Source organism: Rhagoletis pomonella, unplaced genomic scaffold, assembly GCF_013731165.1.
Source record: "Rhagoletis pomonella isolate Grant_MI unplaced genomic scaffold, Rhpom_1.0 Rhpom_scaffold_00002, whole genome shotgun sequence".
Lineage (NCBI taxonomy): Eukaryota > Metazoa > Arthropoda > Insecta > Diptera > Tephritidae > Rhagoletis > Rhagoletis pomonella.
The window spans coordinates 114,431,800-114,455,271 of record NW_023458556.1 but is presented as its reverse complement, the minus strand read 5'-3'; the positions used below and the strand labels follow the sequence as shown (position 1 = coordinate 114,455,271).

General features: G+C 36.5%; 1 protein-coding gene across 1 annotated transcript in view; it reads left to right on the top strand.

The window, feature by feature from the left end:
• The window catches only part of LOC118734364 (putative GPI-anchored protein pfl2), a gene marked incomplete at its 5' end in the record, with an annotated part of 110,491 nt that extends 90,827 nt beyond the window's left edge, over window positions 1–19,664 (top strand). Inside the window, 3 exon segments of the mRNA XM_036464088.1 lie at window positions 18,162–18,569; window positions 18,651–18,928; window positions 19,005–19,664. Coding sequence (XP_036319981.1) covers window positions 18,162–18,569; window positions 18,651–18,928; window positions 19,005–19,214 — 896 coding nt within the window.
• Window positions 19,665–23,472: the final 3,808 nt, after the last annotated feature.

Below are 23,472 nucleotides of genomic sequence, written 5' to 3'. Positions count from 1 at the left end.
ATATACACATGTAACCATAAGTGGGCGTGGCTACGCCCATTTTCCAAAAATTTATAATATTCTTATTTTTCGTCGAAAAATTATTGTAAATATCAATTTTGAGCGAATAATCTCCAGTAGTTACTAAAATATCGCAGTTTTCGTATTTCTGAAAATTACCGTTATATGGGAAGTAGGCGTGGTTATTGAGCGATTTTAAAAATTTTCGGCCATTTAGTATGTTGTGCGAAGGCCAACAACTGTGCCAAGTTTGGAAGAAATTGGTGTAGCGGTTACCAAGATATACACATATAACCATAAGTGGGCGTGGCTACGCCCATTTTCCAAAAATTTATAATATTCTTATTTTTCGTCTAAAACTTATTATAAATATCAATTTTGAGTGAATTATCTTTAGTAGTTACTAAAATATCGCAGTTTTCGTATTTCTGGAAATTACCGTTATATGGGAAGTGGGCGTGGTTAAAGTCCGATTTCGCCCATTTTCAATACCAACCTACCTTGGATTAAGGGAAACCTACATACCAAATTTCGTTAAGATATCTCAATTTTTGCTCGAGTTATCGTGTACACGGACAGACGGACAGACGGACAGACGGACAGACGGACGGACAGACAGACATGGCTTAATCGATTTCTTTTTTCATCCTGATCATTTATGTATACATTTGTCTATATCTATCTCGATTCGTTTTGGCTGTTACAAACAACCGTTATGTGAACAAAATTAATATACCCTTGTGCACAAGTGCGCTCGGGTATAAAAAGAAAAAAATCTCCGCTGCCCAACGACTCGGACTCGAACTCGGCTCTCTCAATTGGCAGTCTAGTGCTTTTCACACTCAGCCATTGCGCCTGATGGGGCAGCGCGAGCAAAATGGCATACATAAATGTCTGTTGTTTCCTTTGCACTAACTGATTTCGAATCAGCATTTGAAGCTGGCAACGATATTTTCGAGTTCACTCGGATTCAGTGATAGCAATTTTTTCGTATTCGTAGCGGGCATTTGAATTCGTAGATTTTCTACGATGGATTCCGTGATAGCCCTGATTATTTTTATGAAAACTTGCTATCTAAAAAAAACATGTAAATCACGAATATTCGACGAATATTAACAAATGTTGATAAAATTTTTATCAGATTTTCTAAAATTATTCAAAACAATGCAGTTGCAGTTTTATATCCCATAAAATTTTAGTATAATAAAGTGCAAGTTTGAAGTACCGTGGACATACCGTTGATTTTTGGCAATTTTTTGTTCGCGCATTTTCTTCCATCCAAATTAGTTCCAACAACTTTTTGTATGGAGAAAATGAGCAACAACTTCCACAAACAAAAAATTACCAAAAATCATGGTAGCTACGTAAAATTTTCACTTTGAATTTAATGGGCTACACAACTGTATACTCATAATATTTTTAATGGCGATATCGTTTCTACAAAAAATGTTGCCTTCTCATCGCCCTCTTCTTAGTGTTTGTGCGTAGAGGACAAAGATAAGGTTTCATTTTTCGGTAGAAACGAAATCGGCATAAGAAATCTAACTAAAAAGTTTAAAATATTGAAGAACTTTGTCGAATGTTGCTAATTTTTGTACAAATTTGAAATTTTGACTTACATGGTCTTTGTTAGATAACGAGCTACACTTTCATAAAAAAATAATAAAGTTTAAATAATCGAAAGGGGAATAGCGAAAGAATGCTAAAATGTCTCTTCTCTATTTATATTTCGCCACTGTATCTACAGCTTATATTTTTCATATCCACAATTTTTTTGAGGGAATTAGTATTATATGCAATATAGCGATACTACCAGTTTGACAGAATAAAACATAACCAAAGATCATAGAAAATAAGGATGCTGGCTATGTTTATAGCTACCTTATACTCGATGTCCTTTGTGATAACGAAAGTGCTGCCACGTTTGTGCGAAAAATGATTTTTGGGCCAGAGTACAAGGATACTATTATTAAATGAATAAAGAAGACACTGAAAATCGGATTTTATTCGATACAAATATGAAAAATAGGGACACTTACATGTCCCGACTTTTAAAAAATATTCAGCGGGAAAATTTTCTCAAAATCGGAACTATCCCGCCAAAATCGATACGAATCACGGTGGAGAGAATACAGAAGGTGGCGCCAATGTCAACACCGCTAATCGGCTCTCTGTGAATTCGACAGAATCAGCTGCTTTGCTGACGTCACAGTCGAGATGACAGCAGTAGTGATGTGCTGAATCAATACTTTTAAGTATCCAATACTCTCGATATTCGGTACCGAAACATTTAGGTTTCGAATAAAAGCGCACATAGGCCAAAAATATGGAAAACAAAGTTTCAGGGGAGACTCGCCTATCAAAACCCGAATGTAGGAGCCAATATAGCTTTAATACTGATTCAAAGGAGAAATGTACATATATATATCGGTTCGAGGCTATAATACAGAGAAACTCTTACTTGTTTGAAGCATTTTTGTCGCTAACTGGTTACAGAAGTAAGTATTAAGTATTGGGTACTGACAATTCAGCACATCACTCTCAGTTGTCAACTCTACGATGACGTCACGCCAAAATTACTCTCACGAATTCTGCTTCAATCGGCGCAATCTTGTATTCTATCATTCTTGAGTACGAATGGTCACCGTACTCATACGTCATCTCTTCGTAAGATATACGTGATTAAGTGAAACCAGTTTTTGTTTTTAACTGATTAACGGTACATTAAAAATATTTTTAAAGGAATTGGATACGTGGAACCCAAAAAAAAAAACAAAAATTTGTGATCCAGAGTTGCCAAATATTAACAAAATTACTATCTAAGTAGAAAAAATCAGTGGTAGCTGTCATAGCTCATTTAGCGAGATTTCCAAACACATTTTTGGAGAACCCTATGTAGAAAAATCTTTTTCGGTTTGGTCCAGTTGAATCTTTCAGCGTTCAATCGATGGAAGTACAAAAAAAAAGGTTCCTACTGCTCTTTATAAGCGACGCCACTCTGAGAAATATTCCACGTTAAGTTTTATGGCATCATTTTTTCGAGTTACGTGTAAGTGTTTTCTCATCTCTATCATATATGTTTCTTCGAAATTCTGTGCTTGTTGCAGCTACTCGCTCTCGTACTATTTCAAGAACTCTGGACCCTGCAACCACTGTTAGCTCCCACCGTGCTATTGACCTTCGTCGCCCCATCTTCTATGTTCCACTTTGTTGGAACCCATCGCCATTGTGTATTGTTGTAGCTCTCAAGCACCTTTCCGAAGTTACGCGGGTCCATCTTTAGCCACTGTAACACTGTTTTGAAATCGGACCAGTATATGGCGCTGAAGTGCAAGTGAAGCTGCTTCCACTGACACCAGTGGTGGTGTAGTGACTCAGGCAGCATTTAATCCCATCCTATGTTGGCTCACCATACATGTTGGAGGAGTCTTTTTAAGCTGATTGTGTGACACGACAGTAGCCCCAGCGTGTTCGAAAATTGAAATGAGGACTATAGAACCTCTCTATTGGTGGGGACTACGTCAGTACGTCACGTCGCAGCCGGGCAAACCTGAGGACATATTTGAAAACGTCAGTGTGTGGCACCCAATACATACCTAACACCGTTTCTGTGCCCCCAAATTGGACGAGTAGCAGCATAAGGACGTTAGTGGAGTTCGACGTCCAATTTCGGATTTCGGATCCATCAGTTTGATGAACCTTGCTGTTTAGCTGAGGGAGAGCGGGATACCAGGATTGGAGTTGTGATCGAGTTAGAGTAGTAGAGGAGGTAGGGATTACCATTGCGGTAGCGCAAGATATGCCCCTTTTACCATGTATCAATTAGGGGACTCCATTGGAGGAGTCAGGCTCTAGCTACCGTAGGCTGCTGTGCAATGAGCTGGGTTTTATTCAGGGATGCATTCATGCAGAGCCCCAGTGTGGCTTGTAAGCCATAGCTTACTACCATACCAAAAATCCCACAGGAGTGGAGTGAGAGTCAGTGTTGCCGCGAATCATTTTTAGTGGTAGCCAAATTCCTTTAAAAAAAGGGCTAAAAATAGCTAAAAACAGTCGTTGTGGCTAAAAATGGTAGCTAAAATTGTTTACTTACATATACATATATAAGTATACACGTAAACATTTTCAATAAGTAATGGTATAGAAAAACAATGAACTCTGGAAAAAAGTGAATATTTTATCCAACCAAAACCTTTTTGTATAAGTAAAAGGGGAAATATACGACACCAGCATGCTGGCTCGATCAAGTGATTGTACCATCAGGCTCGAAGCCTATAACTTACCGCAGAACTCCACAGGCGAACAGCGATGGCCTACCAACTGTCATTTTGACGAGCAATGTGATTGCAAGTTTTTGTGTGTGGGCACTTTGATGTCTTGAAATAAGCATTTGCCGCATGACGCCACCAGACAACATTCTCTCAATTTAGGTGTTTAAAAACATTTAAATCTTTAAAAAACTTGCTGAATAATTTCCTAAAACGTAATCATAAATAATCCAATAGGGAAGAGATTTTTATTTTGATTTAATATAAAAATTTCATCGATGTTACCACCAGCACGCTTTCTTTCAAATGAAAATATGGCTGTCAAACTATCGAATTGCCTGCAATAGATGTCAAGCAATAAGCGCTGACATATATTGCAGCACATGAGAAATAGGCGGTCTCCATTGGAAATATATTTTGTGACATAGTTTTCACGACATCAGTGTTTTCCTGTGGAGACAGGGCCTTACCAGCATGCTGGCTTGGTACAATATTTATTTCGTTACAACTGAGGTCGAGGAAACATCGCAATAACTAAGAGCCGAAAATTCATAATTTTTCTACCATTTTGTTAAATATTGTTTTTTTTTGTAATTCAAAACTGCAATATCGTGAACTTAATATTCCACAAACACGGCTTTGACTGCAAGAAATTTTCGCCAAAATATTTTTTACTTAGAAAATTGAGCTAATTTCACCACTCACAACAATCATAAAATTTTCAAATAGTTTTTGAAGTCGCACTAGCACACCACAAGAACATACACGATCCATGTTGATGGTCCATTTAACAAATTAAGCGTATTAAGGGCTAGTTTTTCAGTGTACGGCCGTCGTTTACACTAAGTTTAAACGCGTATTAAGATCAGCCAATCAAATGTCAGCCGGCTGTTCAATCTAGCGAGCGAAAATTAACTCAGTTTACTTAATCTGAGTTTAAACTGGCACTGAAAAACTGGCCCTAAGGGCCGTAAACTTATCTATTTTAAACTATAGTTAAATCTTTAATAGATAAGTTAACAGCCCTAACACTTTTACAGTATATATGTATAAAAACGTAAGAAACATACAATACATATATGAATATATATCAGTCTTTCTTAGTTTAAAAATTCATCTCTTACAAAAAAATTAGATCAAATTAAGCATATACAACTTTTTCATGCCAAGTATGAATAAATTCTCCGAAGGGCTAAAAAAAGGGCTAGGGGCAATTTTAAATTTATGTGGCCAAAAAAAGTATGTGGTAGCTAAATCTAGCCACCAAAGGGCTAAAACGGCAACACTGGTGAGAGTGATGCTTAAAGCATCGTGTGATAGTCAAGCTGGTTGAGCATTGACCATGGCTGAAAATGCCAGCGACTTATCACTTCACTAAGTTCAGCGAAGAGCTATTTGAGAATTGCATAAAAAAATGCAGACCCAATTAAGAACGAGCGAATTACTTTTAAACACAAGTGCGTGTGTTTGTTCGCTGCACTTGGTTTATGCGGGAAACGCAATATATGGAAATGCGTGTGGGTGGTCGCTGTTCTTTGTTTATGCGGGAAATGCATAAGTCGCTTAAACACTTGCGAACCGGAGTCTCCACCTTGAGAGCCTCCTGCTCGCTGTCCTTACTGTCGATGTAGTCATTGGGGATACTACTGGCGATATGATTCTGCGTTCTTGTCACGTATGTAGTGCGCAATGCATGGCGCACAACTTATGCGGAAAGACATTGTGTGCATTACGTTCACGTTTACGTTGTTGCTGGCTTTGTTGTACCATAGGAATCGTTGTGCATGCCCGTCCTTTGTCTCCGCGATGTCCCCGCAGAATGCCACCTGGCCTACTCTGGATGCTAGCAGAATCTCGTTAAGTGGATTCAAAAGATCTGGTCCGGTAAGTAGAAAGTGTTTAAGCAAACTCCATGAGATTTCGCAGCTGCGTCCCAAACGAGCCTTATTTTATTTGGCTTATTGGGATTCAGAGCTATGAAAATTGGCAAGAACCATGTGTGCTTGTTCTGGTTGGTAATCTCCACTTCTGATAGCTCCACCTCATAACCCTTTTGCAATAGGTTACGAATTTTCTTATAAATTTTGTCGTTCAAATCTGGATCTGGCTTGATTTTGGCTTTCGGACAGTTAAGGGATTGAGCGCGTTGCGCCATAAGAGGCCGACTTCAAATTGGCCGTTCGCCTTCATGCATGTCCGGTCGAGAATTTCAATCGCTTGCTGGTCCTCGGCTGACTGCACCTTGGGAATTTTTACGGAATCTAGGCTAAAGCTGTCTTTTACTGTACCATGCAGTTCTTGTCATCTACAGTAGCAGGGGTGCATAGTCACGTAACTCGATGCGGTCGATGTACCTTGTACGCTCCATCCAAGTAAACATTTAGGAGCGATGGGTTCGTCCCTTCTGCCTTCAAGGATCCTGTGTGGAACAGTAATCTTCCAGTTGTTGACTCCAATAAGTAGTGTTGGCTGAACGTCGTAATATGACTGCAGTGGTATGTCTTTTAGATACGGATATTTACCACGAAGTCCGCTTGCGTTAATCGTTTGTTTAGGTAGAGCGATATTTTTTATATTGTGTGCGTTGTTGAGCCAGTACAATTTGCCGGTATTTGGAGTTGAGATCTGTATTGATGCCCTTACGGATGCAATTTCGTTGCGTGTAGTTTCGCTGGTCCACTGGTCCTTTGATATCGAGTTTTTCGAACGCCGCTTCGCCAATGAGAGACACGGAAGACCCTTCGTCAAGAAACGCGTAAATCTTAATGGTTTTGCTGGCTGTTTGCAGGCTTACGGGCATAATTCGGAGATATTGGCTACACGCATACGTGGGCTTGGTCCTTTTCGTCGTCGACGGGAGTTTCGATACCTTCGCTGTGAAGTAATGGATGATGCTTTCGAGGGCAGCTATTTATGCCGCAACTCTTTTTTGAGAAACACCCTTTGTTATGGGGTTTAAGGCATGGATAACAAGCTCCAACTTTTTTACTGTTTCCCACCTCTACTGTTCCGACAAGCAATGGAATTTTCCACACTGTGCAGCGCAATGTTCAACTGCACATGCGATGAACTTGATTGTCGAATGCTTGAGTGTCTAATCATGGAAAAGTTGGTCCTTGCGAACGGTTGTGTCTTTGTGAAATATCCTGTTTCTTTGGAGGAGGAATTCTCGACGGAGTGCACTCACCTTGGCTATGCGTCTTGACTGAGCTGGTTTTGTAGAACGCTGGTGATGCTACCGTAGAGGCCGCCTCCGCCATTCGATAGAGCCAGCCCCTGAATTATTTAATGGTTGGTGAAGTGCCACTCCATCTCCCAGCTCAATTTATGCTGATTGGGAAATTTATCGACTGGCTCCTTTACCAGCATTGGATTGTTGAACGAAGAACGTTTTTATTATATCGATGACGTCGGTAACCAATCTGGTAAGAACAGCTTGTCTTTAACTAGTTCCCGAGCCTTGCCTCTCAGGCACCTTTGCAGTCATACCATATTTTCGACATTGGAAAAGCCTGCGGCTGAAGTGCTATGGTCGAAGATGCTAACAAACATAGGCCACTCCTCGGGGTCACCGCTGAACGGTGGCAAGTCTTTTGCTATAGCTTATCGCGCAGCTATTTTAAAACTCACTGGGCCGCTGCTCGTTTCTATTTGCAAGCTTGACATGGCTGCCGAGTTCATATTAGCAAGTAGTCGGTACTTTTTTTTCGATGTAGCGCTCCTCCACGGCTCTTTTCTCCTCTAACATTGCCAACGCGAGCTGATGTTATCGGTTTGTTTCGTCGTTGGCTGGTAACGAGTTAAATACAACTGGCGTTGGAGCAGGTTCATCCAGTTTCAACCCCATAGTGTAGTGCGACTAGACCACATGTGACAATGGATTTGCAGGAGTGCAAATAACGTTTGCACTATCGCCACCTTCGGTACAAAGGGAGCAGTTCCAGTTCCGATGTTGTACGCTCTCGTCAACACCTACGCACTCAAAGTGGTACCAGAGTTCAAACCCATCGCACAGTACCCAGTTTTCTGTGCTGTCTTTATTTGATTCTTTCCCGCAAACCTTGCATACGCACATGCCTTACGACGACACTGCTAAAACGATAAAATTTTAATGTATACGTATTCCGCGAGTGTCTGAATTTGACAGCTTGTATGGAAGAACTTTTGCTGCAATTCCTGTGCAGCAATTGTGGGAATGTATTAAAAAGTTGCAATGCAGATCGTTAAACAATGAGGTTGAAATTTCATAGTACTGGCTTTTAATTGTACCGTTTTATTCGCGTTGGAAGTGGCTGCTCACAAACTGCTTGAACAAATTCGTTGAAAATCAAACATTTTCGAGATCAAAAATCAAATTAAAATTATATATACTAAAACCTTCAAATTTTCCTCCCAAAATCAATGAATGGATTCCTTCTGCCTAAACTAAAGTAGTAAGCTAATCATTAAAAAAAAAACACCATTTCGCACCAGCTTAAGGATAAGGCTCTTTACCTCAATTAGAAAAAAAAATATCGGCTCATCAGAAGATCGCGCGAGAGAATTGGGAAACAATTATCCACAGCTCAGCGAATGCAACCTATGGCAAGACTTAAACCTTATTGAGTTATAACATACAAAATTCTGTTAGATTAAATAAATCTTATAACCAAAACCGCACCCGTTTACTTTACTCCAATGTTAACACCAAATGTGGTATTTTTTAATAATGACTAAAAAACATGTTTAAAACTTGACTTCGGTTAACTCCAAAGTTAAATTTTGTAAGCTAAAAAGAAACAGGTTGATATCCTCTTAAAACTAGATTTATATAAGTTGACACAGTTGTCAAAGCGATATGAAATGACGAGAGAATCGAAACAGTCTCATTAAAACTCGATCAGACTCCACAATGCGTCATATGACCCCAAGAATATGCTGGAAGGAGCGCTTGCACAAAGTGTTAAGCCATTATATCATTTACTTTAGACCTTCAGTAAAGTTTGGGTTGGTTTTAATGAAAATTAATTATTCACAGGTAACTTTATATCGGTTTGAAGCCAAAGATGTGAAAAAAGTTCTGGAAGTCATCAATTTACGAATATGTCCCATTTACGTCAAATCGAAAAATACCTGGTATTTATTCAAAACAAAATTAGTATAGATGCGCGAACCATGAAAAAAACATAAACTAAAGATAGTTTAGTGGAACAAGTTGACTATCCAAGTCTCTAGAACGGGTGTTCAGAAAAATTTTATCATTATCAAAGAAATTATCTGTTATTTATTTATCCAAGCAAAATATGAAACTTTCGCTAACATCTATCTATAGCGGAATACTTTACTTTAATATATTAAATATTATTTTCTGAAAACCTGTTAAACAGATATAACCAATTTCATGCGTACCGATATTGAGTGAACTATGCTTTATATGCCAATACCGGCCGATGCCGTTATGTCGTTCTGCAAGAAACGCTCACGTGTATGAATCCACGCGTATACTTGCAGGCGAGCTCAGCCCCAATTAATGATTTATGTTTAAATTTTTACACCCGAGCGCACTTGTGCACAAGGGTATTATAACTTTGTTCACATAACGGTTGTTTGTAACAGGCAAAACGAATCGAGATAGATATAGACAAATGTATACCTAAATGATCAGGATGAAAAGAGAAATCGATTAAGCGGTGACTGTCTGTCTGTCCGTCCGTCCGTCCGTCTGTCCGTCCGTCTGTGCACACGATAACGCGAGTAAAAATTAAGATATCTTAACGAAACTTGGTACGTGTACTTCTTTCGGACAATAACCACGCCTACCTCCCATATAGCGGTAATTTTCAGAAACACGAAAACTGTGATATTTTAGTAACTACTGAAGATTAATCACTCAAAATTGATATTTATAATAACTTTTAGACGAAAAATAATAATATTATAAATTTTTGAGAAATGGGCGTAGCCACGCCCACTTATAGTTACATGTGTATATCTTGGCAACCGCTGCACCGATTTCTTCCAACCTTAGCACAGTTGTTCGCCTTGGTACAGCATATCAAATGGGTGAAAATTTTTAAAATCGGACAATAACCACGCCCACATTCCATATAAGGGTAATTTAGAGAAATACGAAATCTTCGATAAATCAGTAAATATTAAAGCTAACTTATTCAAAATTGATGCTCGCAACAATTCTTTACCAAGAAATACGTTTATGGTTAAATTTTGGAAAATGGGCGTGGCACCGCCCACTTATGACCACATATATTTATATCGGTAACCGTTCTATCAATTTGTACCAAACTCGGTATTTTTATTGTCCTTGCCAAATAAAAGCAAAACGTTGAAAATTATTGAAATCGGACTAAAATTACGGCCGCTTTTCATATAACGGTAAATTTCATAAATGCTTGAAACTGCAATATTTCGAAATTTAAAGACGCTAATTTACTCAAAATTGATACACCCCGGCTTAGCATGTAGGGGTAGCTTTCGGAAAGGCGAAAAACATGTATTTAATACTTGCGCCGGGTATTTAATGTTCGGCTCTGCCCGAACTTAGACTTTCTTACTTGTTTAAAGTATTGTTGTGGGGAAAAAGAAAGAAAAGTCCTTGTTTTTACTAGCAGTCTATTAATTCACGTTTTATTTGATTAATTATGAAAGGCGTAGGTTTCTCTCCTTTTTCAAACCCGTTTTTTTTCTCGGTGAGTGCGATTTTATTTTCTCGAACGATGTGTGGTAAGCAGTGTTGGCACTAATCGATTGATTTTTTACTCAATTAGTTAATTCGATTAAATTTAATCCGATTACAGTTAGTCATGAATATTTTTAATCGGATTAAACGGTTAATCGTAACCGCGATTAAAAAAAATTAATTTTTAAACATTAACCCTTAATTTGGTTAAGTAGGTTTGGTGATAATTTAATTTATGGTGGAATTTTCCCGTGCACACAAAGCCAGTTAATCGGGTCTGGCTAAGTCGGGTTTCCTCATCAATCTAAGCAATTTGGTGCTCATTTGTATTAAGATCTATACCAACAGACGTTTTACAAACTAGGTTTTAATATCCCTCTGCATATGTGCGCTGGTTGTAAAAATTCCCAGTTTATTTATTACTAATAATAATAATTTAATTTTTTTTTTATATTATGTGCATTTTATAAGCGTAAAACACAAACTAATTACTATAACTGGTGTTTGGTTTCAAATTCGGACAAACTAGACAACTTAATCAGATTTTCTTTTTAATTGGAATAACGATTAATGATCAAAATTAATTAATCGTAATCGCAGCAAGCGATTAACGATTATAAAAATTTAATCATTAATCGTACAGTTGGTTACGATTAATTAATTTTAATCGTCAATCACGATAAACATTTTAATCGTTAATTTTAGTCGTTAATCAGATTAACATTTTGCCAACACTGGTGGTAAGTTATCGGGCAATGGATGATACGGCGGCAACATAGCTAATACAATAAAAATAAATTAACTCCGTATAACAATTCTTTTTATTGTAAAGCCTTGTACAAATGTATGTATCTTAATTATTATTATTATTACGTCGGGAATACTTTCACTGCGACCTAAAAACGATCTATTGTGGTAAACCCTAGTTTTAATCACTCCAACCTTAGGGTTTCATGTTCCAAATTTTGGATGACGAAGAAAATCGGTCCCCAAGGTGTATCAGTCTGCTATTCGTGATACGTGGGCAGTCATATAGAATATGTTCTGAGGTTTCCTCCACCAGCTCACAAAACCTGCAGTTAGTCTCTACAGAAAGCCTCATTTTATTCAAATAGTACCTTAATTTGCAGTGTCCTGTCAGGTAGCCAGTTTGAGTTCTAACACCCTCCTGCCCAAGTTCAAGGAGACTTTCGGAGTTCCTCCTGGATGGAGTTATGGGTCGCTTGAATTGTCTCGTTCCCTTTAACTTCCTCCAGTAGCCCGCAATCTGAGGTTCTTCCCAGCTTCAAAGTAGCGCTGCAGTATATCCTTTATATGTACCGCAGAAAGGCTCGGGGCACGTAAGCGCATTTGGGGACCACGCTTTGCAAGACAGTCAGCCCTTTCGTTGCCTTCAATCCCTTCATGTCCTGGAATTTACCACATAGTTACGCTATTTTGGGCTCCCAGCTGGTTCAAATGTGTTTTACAGCCTTGATGCCATTTTAAAAGAGTCTAGGGCCTTTAACACTGCCTGACTACCCGACATATTATTTATTCCTAAGGTCTACGAAGACCTTCGCGAACACAGACCTCGATTGCGGAGACTTCCGCCTGGAATATTGGCAGACTTTTCTGGAATCTTGGTCCAAGTGCGCCTGCCCCTGTGCTACCGTCTTCGCTCTGTCGGTATCCATACTTGTGACCCTTCATCAGTTATAGTTATTATCTCTTCACAGCAGTCCCTTTCAAAAATTCTGACTTTTCAAGGTTTGTAGAAGGATAACTTCGGTAGTATGACGTCCGTGGTCTTGATAGCGCGATCATACAGGAATTGCTTGAAAACCTCCAAATGATCCCGAAGATCTCCACTTTTCATGCTGATAGCATTGGGCAGCCGTAGGCGCTCCAGCATACCTTTTTTTTAAGTCAGAAAAGACAAATTGGGAATACCTTTAATGGCACCAAGGGCATTCTTTGGGCAGGTTCGCACAGCTCCTGTGATGGCCGCGCACACCAGTTGGTGCAGCTTGCTTGCTCAAGGTGGCACCCGCGTTTAATTACTTAGCTTTTGTCCACCAGGCCAGTGCCGCATATGTAAAAACCGTTAATGCCGTATTTAAAGACCAATACGTTAGTTTGGGTGTTGTTCACCAAGTCTTAACATGAAGTCTTAGCCTTGTTGGTAACATTCGAGAAATGTGAGTTCCAAATGAGTAACCCATAGATATTTCGCCATTTCTGAGAACTCAATTGACTTTCCTTCTTTTGATAAATGGGACGATGGTTGATCACAACTTTGTAGTTCAGCTCAATTTAAATTAACTCGTAGGCACATAAACTATATGGGCAAATCTAAAAAGTAGGTACACTCTGCACAAAAAAAAAATTTTAAATTTGTGAGCCTATGTTTTATATATCATTTTGTTCGTAATCTCTTAATAAATCGATAAATATAAGTGTAGTTCATTTTCATCAAGTGTTTCAAAAGTTAGACGAGGAATAAACATGAAATAGAAAACAAAAGAATAAGCTGGGTTCAAATTACGCTGTTCAAGTTGTAAATTTTGAGCAAAGATTTTGAAAGTTGAGCTCACTTAATTGAGACGTTCTAAATTCAATGGCGGGCCCCATTTTACCAGATTTGCTTCGGTTTTCGAGATAACGGTACTTGAATATTTGATTAAATTTGAACTATTTTATAAATAGCTCCCTCAGTTTTGAATTTATTTTGCTAAAATGTTGGACAAACAACCGATTACTCAGATATGTGTTTTTGCGCTATAACTTTAACTTCATAAATGAATAATAAATTGTATGCGTGCTATATGTTAAATTGAACCTATACTAAATTTTTACCTGCTTAATTGGAGGAGTTATATCGCAAAACAACGTCTCTGAACATTCAGTTGTATGGGAGCTAGATGTTAGAGTGAACCGATTTCGATGATTTTAAGAGGTAGTAAAGGAAATATTAAAATACAACCATGTGCAAAATTTTAGTAAAATATTTTTAAAACTGAGGAAGTTTTTTTAGAAAATAGTTCAAATTTAAGCAAAGTTTCAATTACCGCTATATCCAACAGTGGAGCCAATCGAGCAAAACTGGGGACGCCATTGAATTTAGAAGACTCCAATTAAGTAAAAGCAAATATCAGAACCTTTGTCGAAATAACTTTGATTTGATGCCACGCTCGAAATATTCTGACTAAAAGAAGGAGCATAATTAAAAGTACTAAATCAGAGTTTTACACACTTCTAGAGAAAAATTGTTTGAAGCATTTTTCAGGTATATGTAACGTTATAAGGACTAGTAGTTATAAAAATATTTAGATCGTTTCGACGTATTTTCCAAATGTGGCTTCAATTAAGATGTTTTTGGAATAAAAATTACGCTTAAGATTGCAGAATAGTTTATCTTTAAAAGTTGGTTTATTCTGAAAGCACACCTTTAGCTAAGGTACAAAATTATTCGCAATTGTTTGTGGAACACAATACATGCTTAAAAAATTCTTAAAATTAAATTCTTAAAAAACTATACACGATAAACCGAAGATTTTGAAAATTTTGTGAAATGTGGAGGTACAGACATTGAGTTACTTGCTACTTCGTAATTTTTGAATGCACACTTTTCTAAATGCTAAATACCCATTAAACTTCAAATCAGAATATGGTGTGCTTTAAAAGTTGTGACATAATTAATTGTGCTCCTCTTAAAAATTACTTACCATAAAAATTCGCTTGTTTTTATTATTTTTTTTATTTAAACACTTATAATTCAAAAGTTATGCAGCAAATTGATCCAAATTTTGTTTGAGGCTTCAAGTATACGTCAATGAATTATATCCAAAAGCAACCAGCTTGATATAGTTTACAACAGTGAAAATAAAGCTAAATACTTAACACAAAGGTTACCTGTTTTTTAGATTTGCCCATATAATATAATTGAATTCCGGGCGACCGCCGAGGGGTGACCGCTGTTAAGAAAAAACCTTTTTGAAGTGAAATTTCTTTAGCGGCGGTTGGTTTGTTGGTAGTAAATTGGCAAATTCAACAGAAATTGCACACGGAAATGATGCAACGGAAATGATGCAACGGAAATGGTGCAACGGAAATGGTTGGGGCTGAAACAAGTGCTCCTTGTGTGTATGCATATGGTATTAATTTATCAAAAATTTCCTAATAAAAGGTTAAAGAATAACACCTAGAAAAAGACCAATACAAGAATGAAAGTAAAGGTGAGTACGTACATAGATAAAGAAAAGGATAATTGCAAAGGTAAAAATAAAAACAAAAACAAATATGGGTAAAGATAAAGGCAAAAATGAAGACCAAGGTAAATTTAAACACTATACTTATATGTATAAGGACAAAGGTGAAGGGGAATATGTAGATGAAGAAAATGATAAACATAAAAATAAAAACAAAGATGAGGATGAGGATACCGATAAAAGTAAAGATGAAGATAGGGAAAAAAGATTAAAATAAAAGTAATTAAAGAGGAAAGGATATAGAGAGAGACACAGATACTCAATCTGGGAACTATTTTGGGATTTTAGAGACTTTCGGGATTTTCGAGACTTCTCGATAAAATAAGCGATATTGTTATCGGTTTTTTTATCGACATCTTCATCGATTGTTATCGAAATTTTTATCGATATTATTATCAACTTTGCTATCGATATTTTCGGAACTTATCGATATAATAGTCGATATTTTTATCGATTTGTTCGAATTTTTAATCGATATTTTTAACTATTTTGGTAGTGATATTTTTTATCGACTTTGTTATCGATATTTATCGAGTTTGTTATCGAAATGTATCGATTTTGTTATAGATATTTATAAATTTTGTTATCGATATTTATCGACTTTGTTTTCGATATTTATCGATTTTGTGACATATCGATATAATAATATATATGTTTATCTGTTTTGTATCGATTTTTATGTAGATTTTTCTGTCGATATTATCGGAACTTTTCGATATAATAATCGATATTTTTACCGATTTTGTAATCGATATTTTTAACGATTTTGTTATCGATATTGTTATTGGTTTTGTTTTCGATATTTTTATCGCATTTGTTATCGGTACCGTTATTGTTTGTTATCGAAATGTATCGATTTTGTTATAGATATTTATAAATTTTGTTATCGATATTTATCGACTTTGTTTTCGATATTTATCGATTTTGTGACATATCGATATAATAATATATATGTTTATCTGTTTTGTATCGATTTTGATGTAGATTTTTCTGTCGATATTATCGGAACTTTTCGATATAATAATCGATATTTTTACCGATTTTGTAATCGATATTTTTAACGATTTTGTTATCGATATTGTTATTGGTTTTGTTTTCGATATTTTTATCGCATTTGTTATCGGTACCGTTATTGTCGATTGTTTATCGATACTTTTATCGATTTTGTTATCGATATTTTTACCGATTTTGTTAACGATATTTTTGTATATTTTGTTATCGATATTTTTATCGATTTTCTAATCGATTTTTGTTATCGTTTTCGTTATCGATTATTTATAGATTTTGTTATCGATAATTTCGTCGATTTTATACTAATATTATTATCGATTTTGCTATCGAAATTTTTGCCGAATTTGTCATCGATTTTGTTATCGACAGTTTTTGTCGGTTTTGTGATTGATATTATGTTGGATATTACTATCGATTTTGTTATCGATAGAGTATAAAGATAAAAATGATAAAGGAAAACAGAATAACATAAATGTTATTAGAACGAACAGGGGTAGAGGTAGGGATATAGATAGAAAAAAGATAAAAAATATAACCTTAAGCAAAAGCAGATGTATGTACATACATATGTACGTACATAAGTATGCATGGATATTGGTTATGAGACAAAAATTATATGTTACGTAACTTTCACTTCTCCAGTGTGGCCCAGCCGCACTTACTTTTTTTTCTATATTTTTTTGCGATATTTCTTTGACCAGAACTTGAACCCCGGCCCTGCGGAGTGGTAGCGCGCACTGCTAGCCACTACACCACAGCGGCCACCACTACAGCTGCCATGTTGGCTTTTTGGTGGTGTGTGGAGTCTAATCGACTACGCCGGGGCCCGAATCATTATAGTATGCAGTACTGGGTTCAAGAATAAAAATATTCATCAAGCTACGCACCTGTCTCCAGATTGAAAAACGTGAAACCAAATCGATCCTGTTGTGATAAACGGAACGCACGCTTCCAGTGTTTTAGACGTACGTACACTCCGAGGCCCAAACATGGACTAGGCCATTTTAAAATTAAATTTAAAACCATCTAAGGGACTTTATCTTTACTGTTTATCTGCCAACCCGTGGCGTGGGCTCTTTCTATCCGTAATTAAAAATATTGTACAGCTTTTTGTAGCTTTTTAGTGGCTAATGAACTTTTGGACAGCGTTATATTTCTTTTTTCATCGACTTAAAATAAGCAGGAAGGTTGTCAATTCATCGAAGGGTTATTTTTTATATGTTACCGGATAACTTTGGTGAACCGGAAAGGTGGTACCTCTAGGGTGATCCCATACTAATTTGATATAGTTCCGATCATTGGATCATGAAGAAATTAGCAGTAAAATTTGTATATGATCATTGAAGTCGGTTGTATTTTTTGCTTAACAATTACTTGTGTTACTACACAATCTCTTGTATTAATGTCAAGATCCGAAAATTTCAGAAATTCTTAATGTTAGAGGATGTGCACTGCGACCTTAGATCTATTGTGCAAATTCTTAATGTTGATCTGTCTGAGAAAAAGTGTTTTAAAAAGCTACAGCTGTGCAGATAATTTTGTGAAAACGGACCCTAAGCTAAGAAATATCTCAGATTAGAAATTTAACTTTACATAATTTTTAGAGGAACCTTTGCAAATAGAATTCAAAACGAACAAAAATATAGAATTTAATACTACTGCAAAGAAAAACTAAAAATCATATTCTGGAGACTGTTTACTTTTACATAATGTACCATTTACTCTTATGTGTAAGTAAGTATCTCTATATATATTGCATAAGCATATATCCAAATTTCAGTATACCTACCGAAAAATACATTTTGTGGTCGAACAATTTTTTTTATCAAAACCATTGGTGTTTGAAAAGGTCCAGGGGCTAAACAAAAAAAAAACGTCATACATCTTAAGACTTTTTTAACAAAAATCAAATATTTATAATAAATATTTATTTAATTGTACATTTTCCATTTCTAGCCACCGAACAGCCTCGCACCCAGAACCCACTTTTTAAGCGCCGCTTTTCGCTCGCCGCCAATCCCACTGTCACTGATGGCACAGTCATTTCTACCAGCACAATTTCTTCATCTGATCCACTCACCACAACACTCTTTGTGGATGGATTTGAAGTCGACGATGTCGGTGATCAAGTGGCCAAATCGAGCATCCATACAAACCATTTCAATCAGTTTGTACAAAACACCGACGACAATGAAGAACAGGTGCCTAGACGTGAGCTGACGAGCGGCATCAAGGCATCACCTTTGAAGTCATCGCATACAACCAAGTCGAATTCACCTGTTGAACCAAACCACACTTATGTGGAGTCCATCACACGACGCATGGGCACTGTTGCCGCTACCACTGAATTTACTGCGCCAAAACGTTAGTAAAATTTTAATTAAGTTATTCTAATTTACCTGCGGAAATTAATATCGAAGATTGCAATTAATTTCTGCATTTCAGGAAAGTCCGTCGGTGTCAAGCGAAGGCCACAAAAGTACACGCCCAGTACACCACAAACGCCGCCAGAAGTAAAGGTATCGCAGCGAGGACAGGCAGTGAAAGATGGATTCGTCAATCGTAGACGGCCCAACAAGTATGCAGCCGCAGACACTTACGACAGGTTAAACGGCAATCAGCCGGCAAAAACGCCAAGCCGCAGCAGCCAAAGACAGGTGGTCGACTACGACTACTATGACGATGAGAACGAGCGCGTCGTGGGAAATACGAAAGGGCAACAGGTGAGTGACCGCGACATCTAGATATTTATGTATGGATATCATATGAAGGCAAAACGAATACTTCACTTGATTTCAGTTAAAGGTGATTTTACATGGACGTGGCATAATCGAGTGTCTGGATCAAGGTAATTTCCCGCATCCACTCTCTTGTCGGAAATTCATTTCCTGTGCCAAGTTCGAGACTGGCGGTGTTGTCGGTTGGGAGTACACTTGTCCGAAGGGGCTGAGCTACGATCCAGTGGGTGGTATGTGCAACTGGGCGGCTGGTCTCGGTTGTAAGGAGTAGTAGGCGGCTAAGTAATATTAAAATCAACATGTATATGTATGTACACATACATATGTATGTGAATGTTATTTTATATACATATGAACACCAGAAAAAAATGCAAATATGCAACCGGCGATTAAATGCAATACAAATACTCATTCAAAAATATCTTAATTGGAGAGTGGCTTTCCTGACAAAACTCGTCCTCATTTCATTTACCAAAACTGTTTTTCTATGAATTTGTGAAGATATTTTTATAGTTTTAATACATTTTTGTGATTATTGTTTCGTTTTCCTTAGTAGTTTAAGAATAACTTTAAGCTTAAGATAAAATTGTTTGTACGTATTTAGTTAAATGTTGACAATTTATTGTAAACAAATTATTAAGTAGAATTTTGTTTTTGATTTTATTTTAACTCACAACGAATATTCTCACTTCTCTTTGATTTTATTCTAACTATACATACATATATATAAATTAAATAATTTATAATCAATAAATTGTAAAATAAAATACTTTTGATAAAACATTAAAAACGTTTTGTATGGAAAAGTACAAACACGTATACAGAATATATAAATATGTATGCCTACGTATGTATGTATGTATGGCTGGCTTCCAAAACGTATCAATACAATGTTTGGAAACTGTTATACTGCGGTATTCAAACTGTTTGTATATGCAAATTTGCGACACAGTGCAACCATATACATTGCATATTTTAAATACTCAATATACCAATGAACAATTTTTATGAATTTTCCATTTTTAAAACACCAATGGTAACCAATAACAAACGAAGCATCAACTTTGTTTCTGATGCGCTGATTGCGCTAGCGATGCGTTTCGATAAATTTTGGGATGCGTTTTGGAAAAGTATACATCGTCAACATTTTGTAGTTCTGCGTTAGTGAACGTTATACTTTGTACGTATGCAAAGCAATTGACGTTTTGGAAGTCAGCCTATTTTAGGCTTAACACAATGAAAAGGCTTTGTTCGTCCCTACGCGTGCCTGTGGCTTATGTGTAAACGCAACAAAATAGACTTTCTTCTTTTTACTATACATAAAATCATAACTTTTCAACCTTTTTCGATGGTCGGTTTTCCGCTAAAGCTCTCTGACAAGCTGAAGTAGATGGGCTAGATCCTTGACAGCAAACTTTCTTGAAATCCCAACATAGAGAAATGGGCAAAGTAGACAAGCCCTGACGCCTATCGCGGAGGGTGGCTTATTGTCTCTATGATTCTCGATCGCATCAGGTTTCCTCGCTATCATTCTTGTTTGGATTCCAGGCCACAGTGATATCGCAGGCACCCTTGAGGAATTTTCAACGAGTAAGGAATTGGTGGAGATTTCATTGGCTACATGTGGTTTAATTGTAGACAGTTTAACTTTTATTCAGCTTATCGAACGCTGCTCCAAAAACTTGGAAGACAAAGTGGCTAGAGCCTTCTGGCCGGGGGTTAACTCTCGTTGGTCAAGGGAACTATGAAAACTGAACAATTCACGTCTCATATTACTGGCGGGAGTTATTTTCGGTAATTTTTCGGTATTCATGAGATAAGGTAAGCACAAGATCCTGTTTTGAGGACTGTAAGCTTTAAACATTTTGGGCACGTGTTTCTTCCACATACCTTTAGACGTCGCCGTTCAACCACTCCTTTGCCTCTCCCTAGGGTAATGGCAACATAAAGGACAGTTAATCTAACAGCCATCCTAACCTAACCTCCCTATGTATGTAAAAAATTTTGTTTTTCAGGACAGCCACAGAAATATTTTAGCTAGACAGCGTTGAAATTGTCCTCATTTTTCATAAGTAATGTACATGTACATACATACTTCTTCGACCCCATAATATCTTATGGCACTATACATAGTTGGCAGTTCATTAAGAGTATTCTTATGCTCTACTACGTTTTTTGACGGCGTTGCAGAAATTTCTGCATGCAAAACCAGTCCTGTACGGCCTCCTTCATAGCTGTAAGTTCAGCTCAAGTACGCTGAAATTATCAAAAGCTCAGTTATGGAGATATTTTTTTGTGAGTATAGAACACATCCTGCGGTTTGGTGTAATTTTGTCCCGTCTGTATATATTGCAGTAGAGTTCCAGTAGGTTTTCGGCGTCGAATCTAGTTACAAGCATCACCAGTCGTGAGTCGATACATAGGCCTTGTCAAAGCGCGACTAGAGAGTGCGGGGTCGGATGTATGTTTTCTTCGTTGTATAAGTATACATACATACATTCGTGCAAATGCATATGACCTAGTGCTACTCGAGTAATCAAGATTTTGATTAACTAAAAAACTAAAATATTTGAGTAATTTGCTTTGTGAGCAAAATGAGTACCCAAATTTTTAAAGTAGTCCTTACATATAATTAAATAGAATTCCCTTGATAAATATGTTGAATATAACATTTCATTTCCCAAAAATTAAATGAAATACTTTTTTTTCTATACACTATACACATTATAAACAAGAAATTAAAAAAAATGGTTTTTAAAGACAATCCTTTATTAGTCGTTAAAAAAATGTGTCGAGTTATTTCTTGCCATTTAGGTAATATATGTTCATTAGGGTGGTCCAAAAACAGTAAAGTCGGAATTGTAATGCTCTCATCCCCTAGGATTGTTCTATATCGACAAAGGTATACCCATATTTTTTATTTTGAAATCAAAAAATATTTAGAGGTCGCTCAACGCGCTCAAAGTTTTCCATGTATTTTTATATGGGGAAATAACAACTTTTCGTTGAAAAAGGATAAAATTCTTCCAAATCTATATTTTTCGATCGAAAATCTCTGGTTCTCTTCAGGAGACTTTCAGTAACAATACCCAATTGTTTATTTAACCATTTTTTTATACTAAGGATTTATTGTTGGTCCCCCATTGCGTTTTTAGGGGTTTTTGGCGGACCTATAAATTACAGTTGCAAAGAAAATATGGTTAAATAAACAATTAGGTATTATTACTGGGAATCTCCTGCAGATAAGCAGATAGAAAAATATTGATTTTTAAGAATTCTATACCATTTCTACGAAAAGTTGTTTTTCCCCATATAAAATACATGGAAAACCCTAGGCGCTTTGAGCGACCTCTAAATATTTTTTGATTTCAAAATAAAAAAAAATTGGGGTATATTTTTTTCAGTATAGAACAATCTTAAGGGGTGAGAGCATAAAAGTTCCAACGTTACTTTTTCTACATGCATTTTTGCACAACCCTTATGTATATACATTCTAAAAATTAAACAGTCTTGCCATAAATATGGGGTTTGCAAATATATCGCCTACTGCGCCACCTATTGTACAAACATTTTGTGGAGTTATTCCTATTTATTTAGGTAATGTATATTTATTCCAAATATAAACCATATTGGTTCATAAATACGGGTTTTCTAAATGTCTCGACTTCTAAGCCACCCAGAGGATTATTTATGAGCTGGGTTTTAAGTCTCAAGTCTCTAGATCATCGAGAAGATGGTTAACAATGTGTTGCAAGATTTTATTAGACACAGGGGAAACATAATAAAAGCTTATCAAAAGAAGTTAAACATTTTCCAAAACAAACTCTCTTAACGAGAAAAATAAATTTTTTGTTTGAGTTATCATATTTTAAGTAACTCGATTAATCATCGTTTTCAGTAATTGATTCATCGGACAACTCCCTCGAGTACATAATCGAATTTTACCACCGAATTTCAAATCGAGTCATCGAGTGGTTACGGAATATTCGAAATTCGAAAAAAATTTAATTTCAATTAATTTACAGCCTATTTGAGCTTAAAAGAAAGCATTTTGACTAAAACAATAAAAACTAGTTTACGAATATACTTGGCCTGTACAACAGTATACCAAAAACATTTAGACGAAGTTTTTCTATAAAAAAAAAAATCATACTCCACATACTGCGTGAATAAAGGGACGACAACTTCGTATTTTTCAAAAGCACTATACAAGTATGAAGTGATAACGTTGGAAATCCATTTAAACATTTAAAATTTTGTTGTAGGGAAGGAAGGGACGCGGCTCATATTTAATACCGGGCCTGGATTTTCTCTTTACGGTCCTGGCCTTACCCGCCAAGCTTTGTAGATATGGAAGGAAAACTTAAACTCGACACCTCGTAAGTTGCCTGTATTATTTTACTTATGTATATAAAAATGCTGCTTGGAGTAAATAGAAGTCAGTGTGTGTTTTTTATATACACTAATCCAATGAAACTTTACGATTTCCCCAGGATCCATATTAATTTAGTTTTTGAAAGATTCAACTA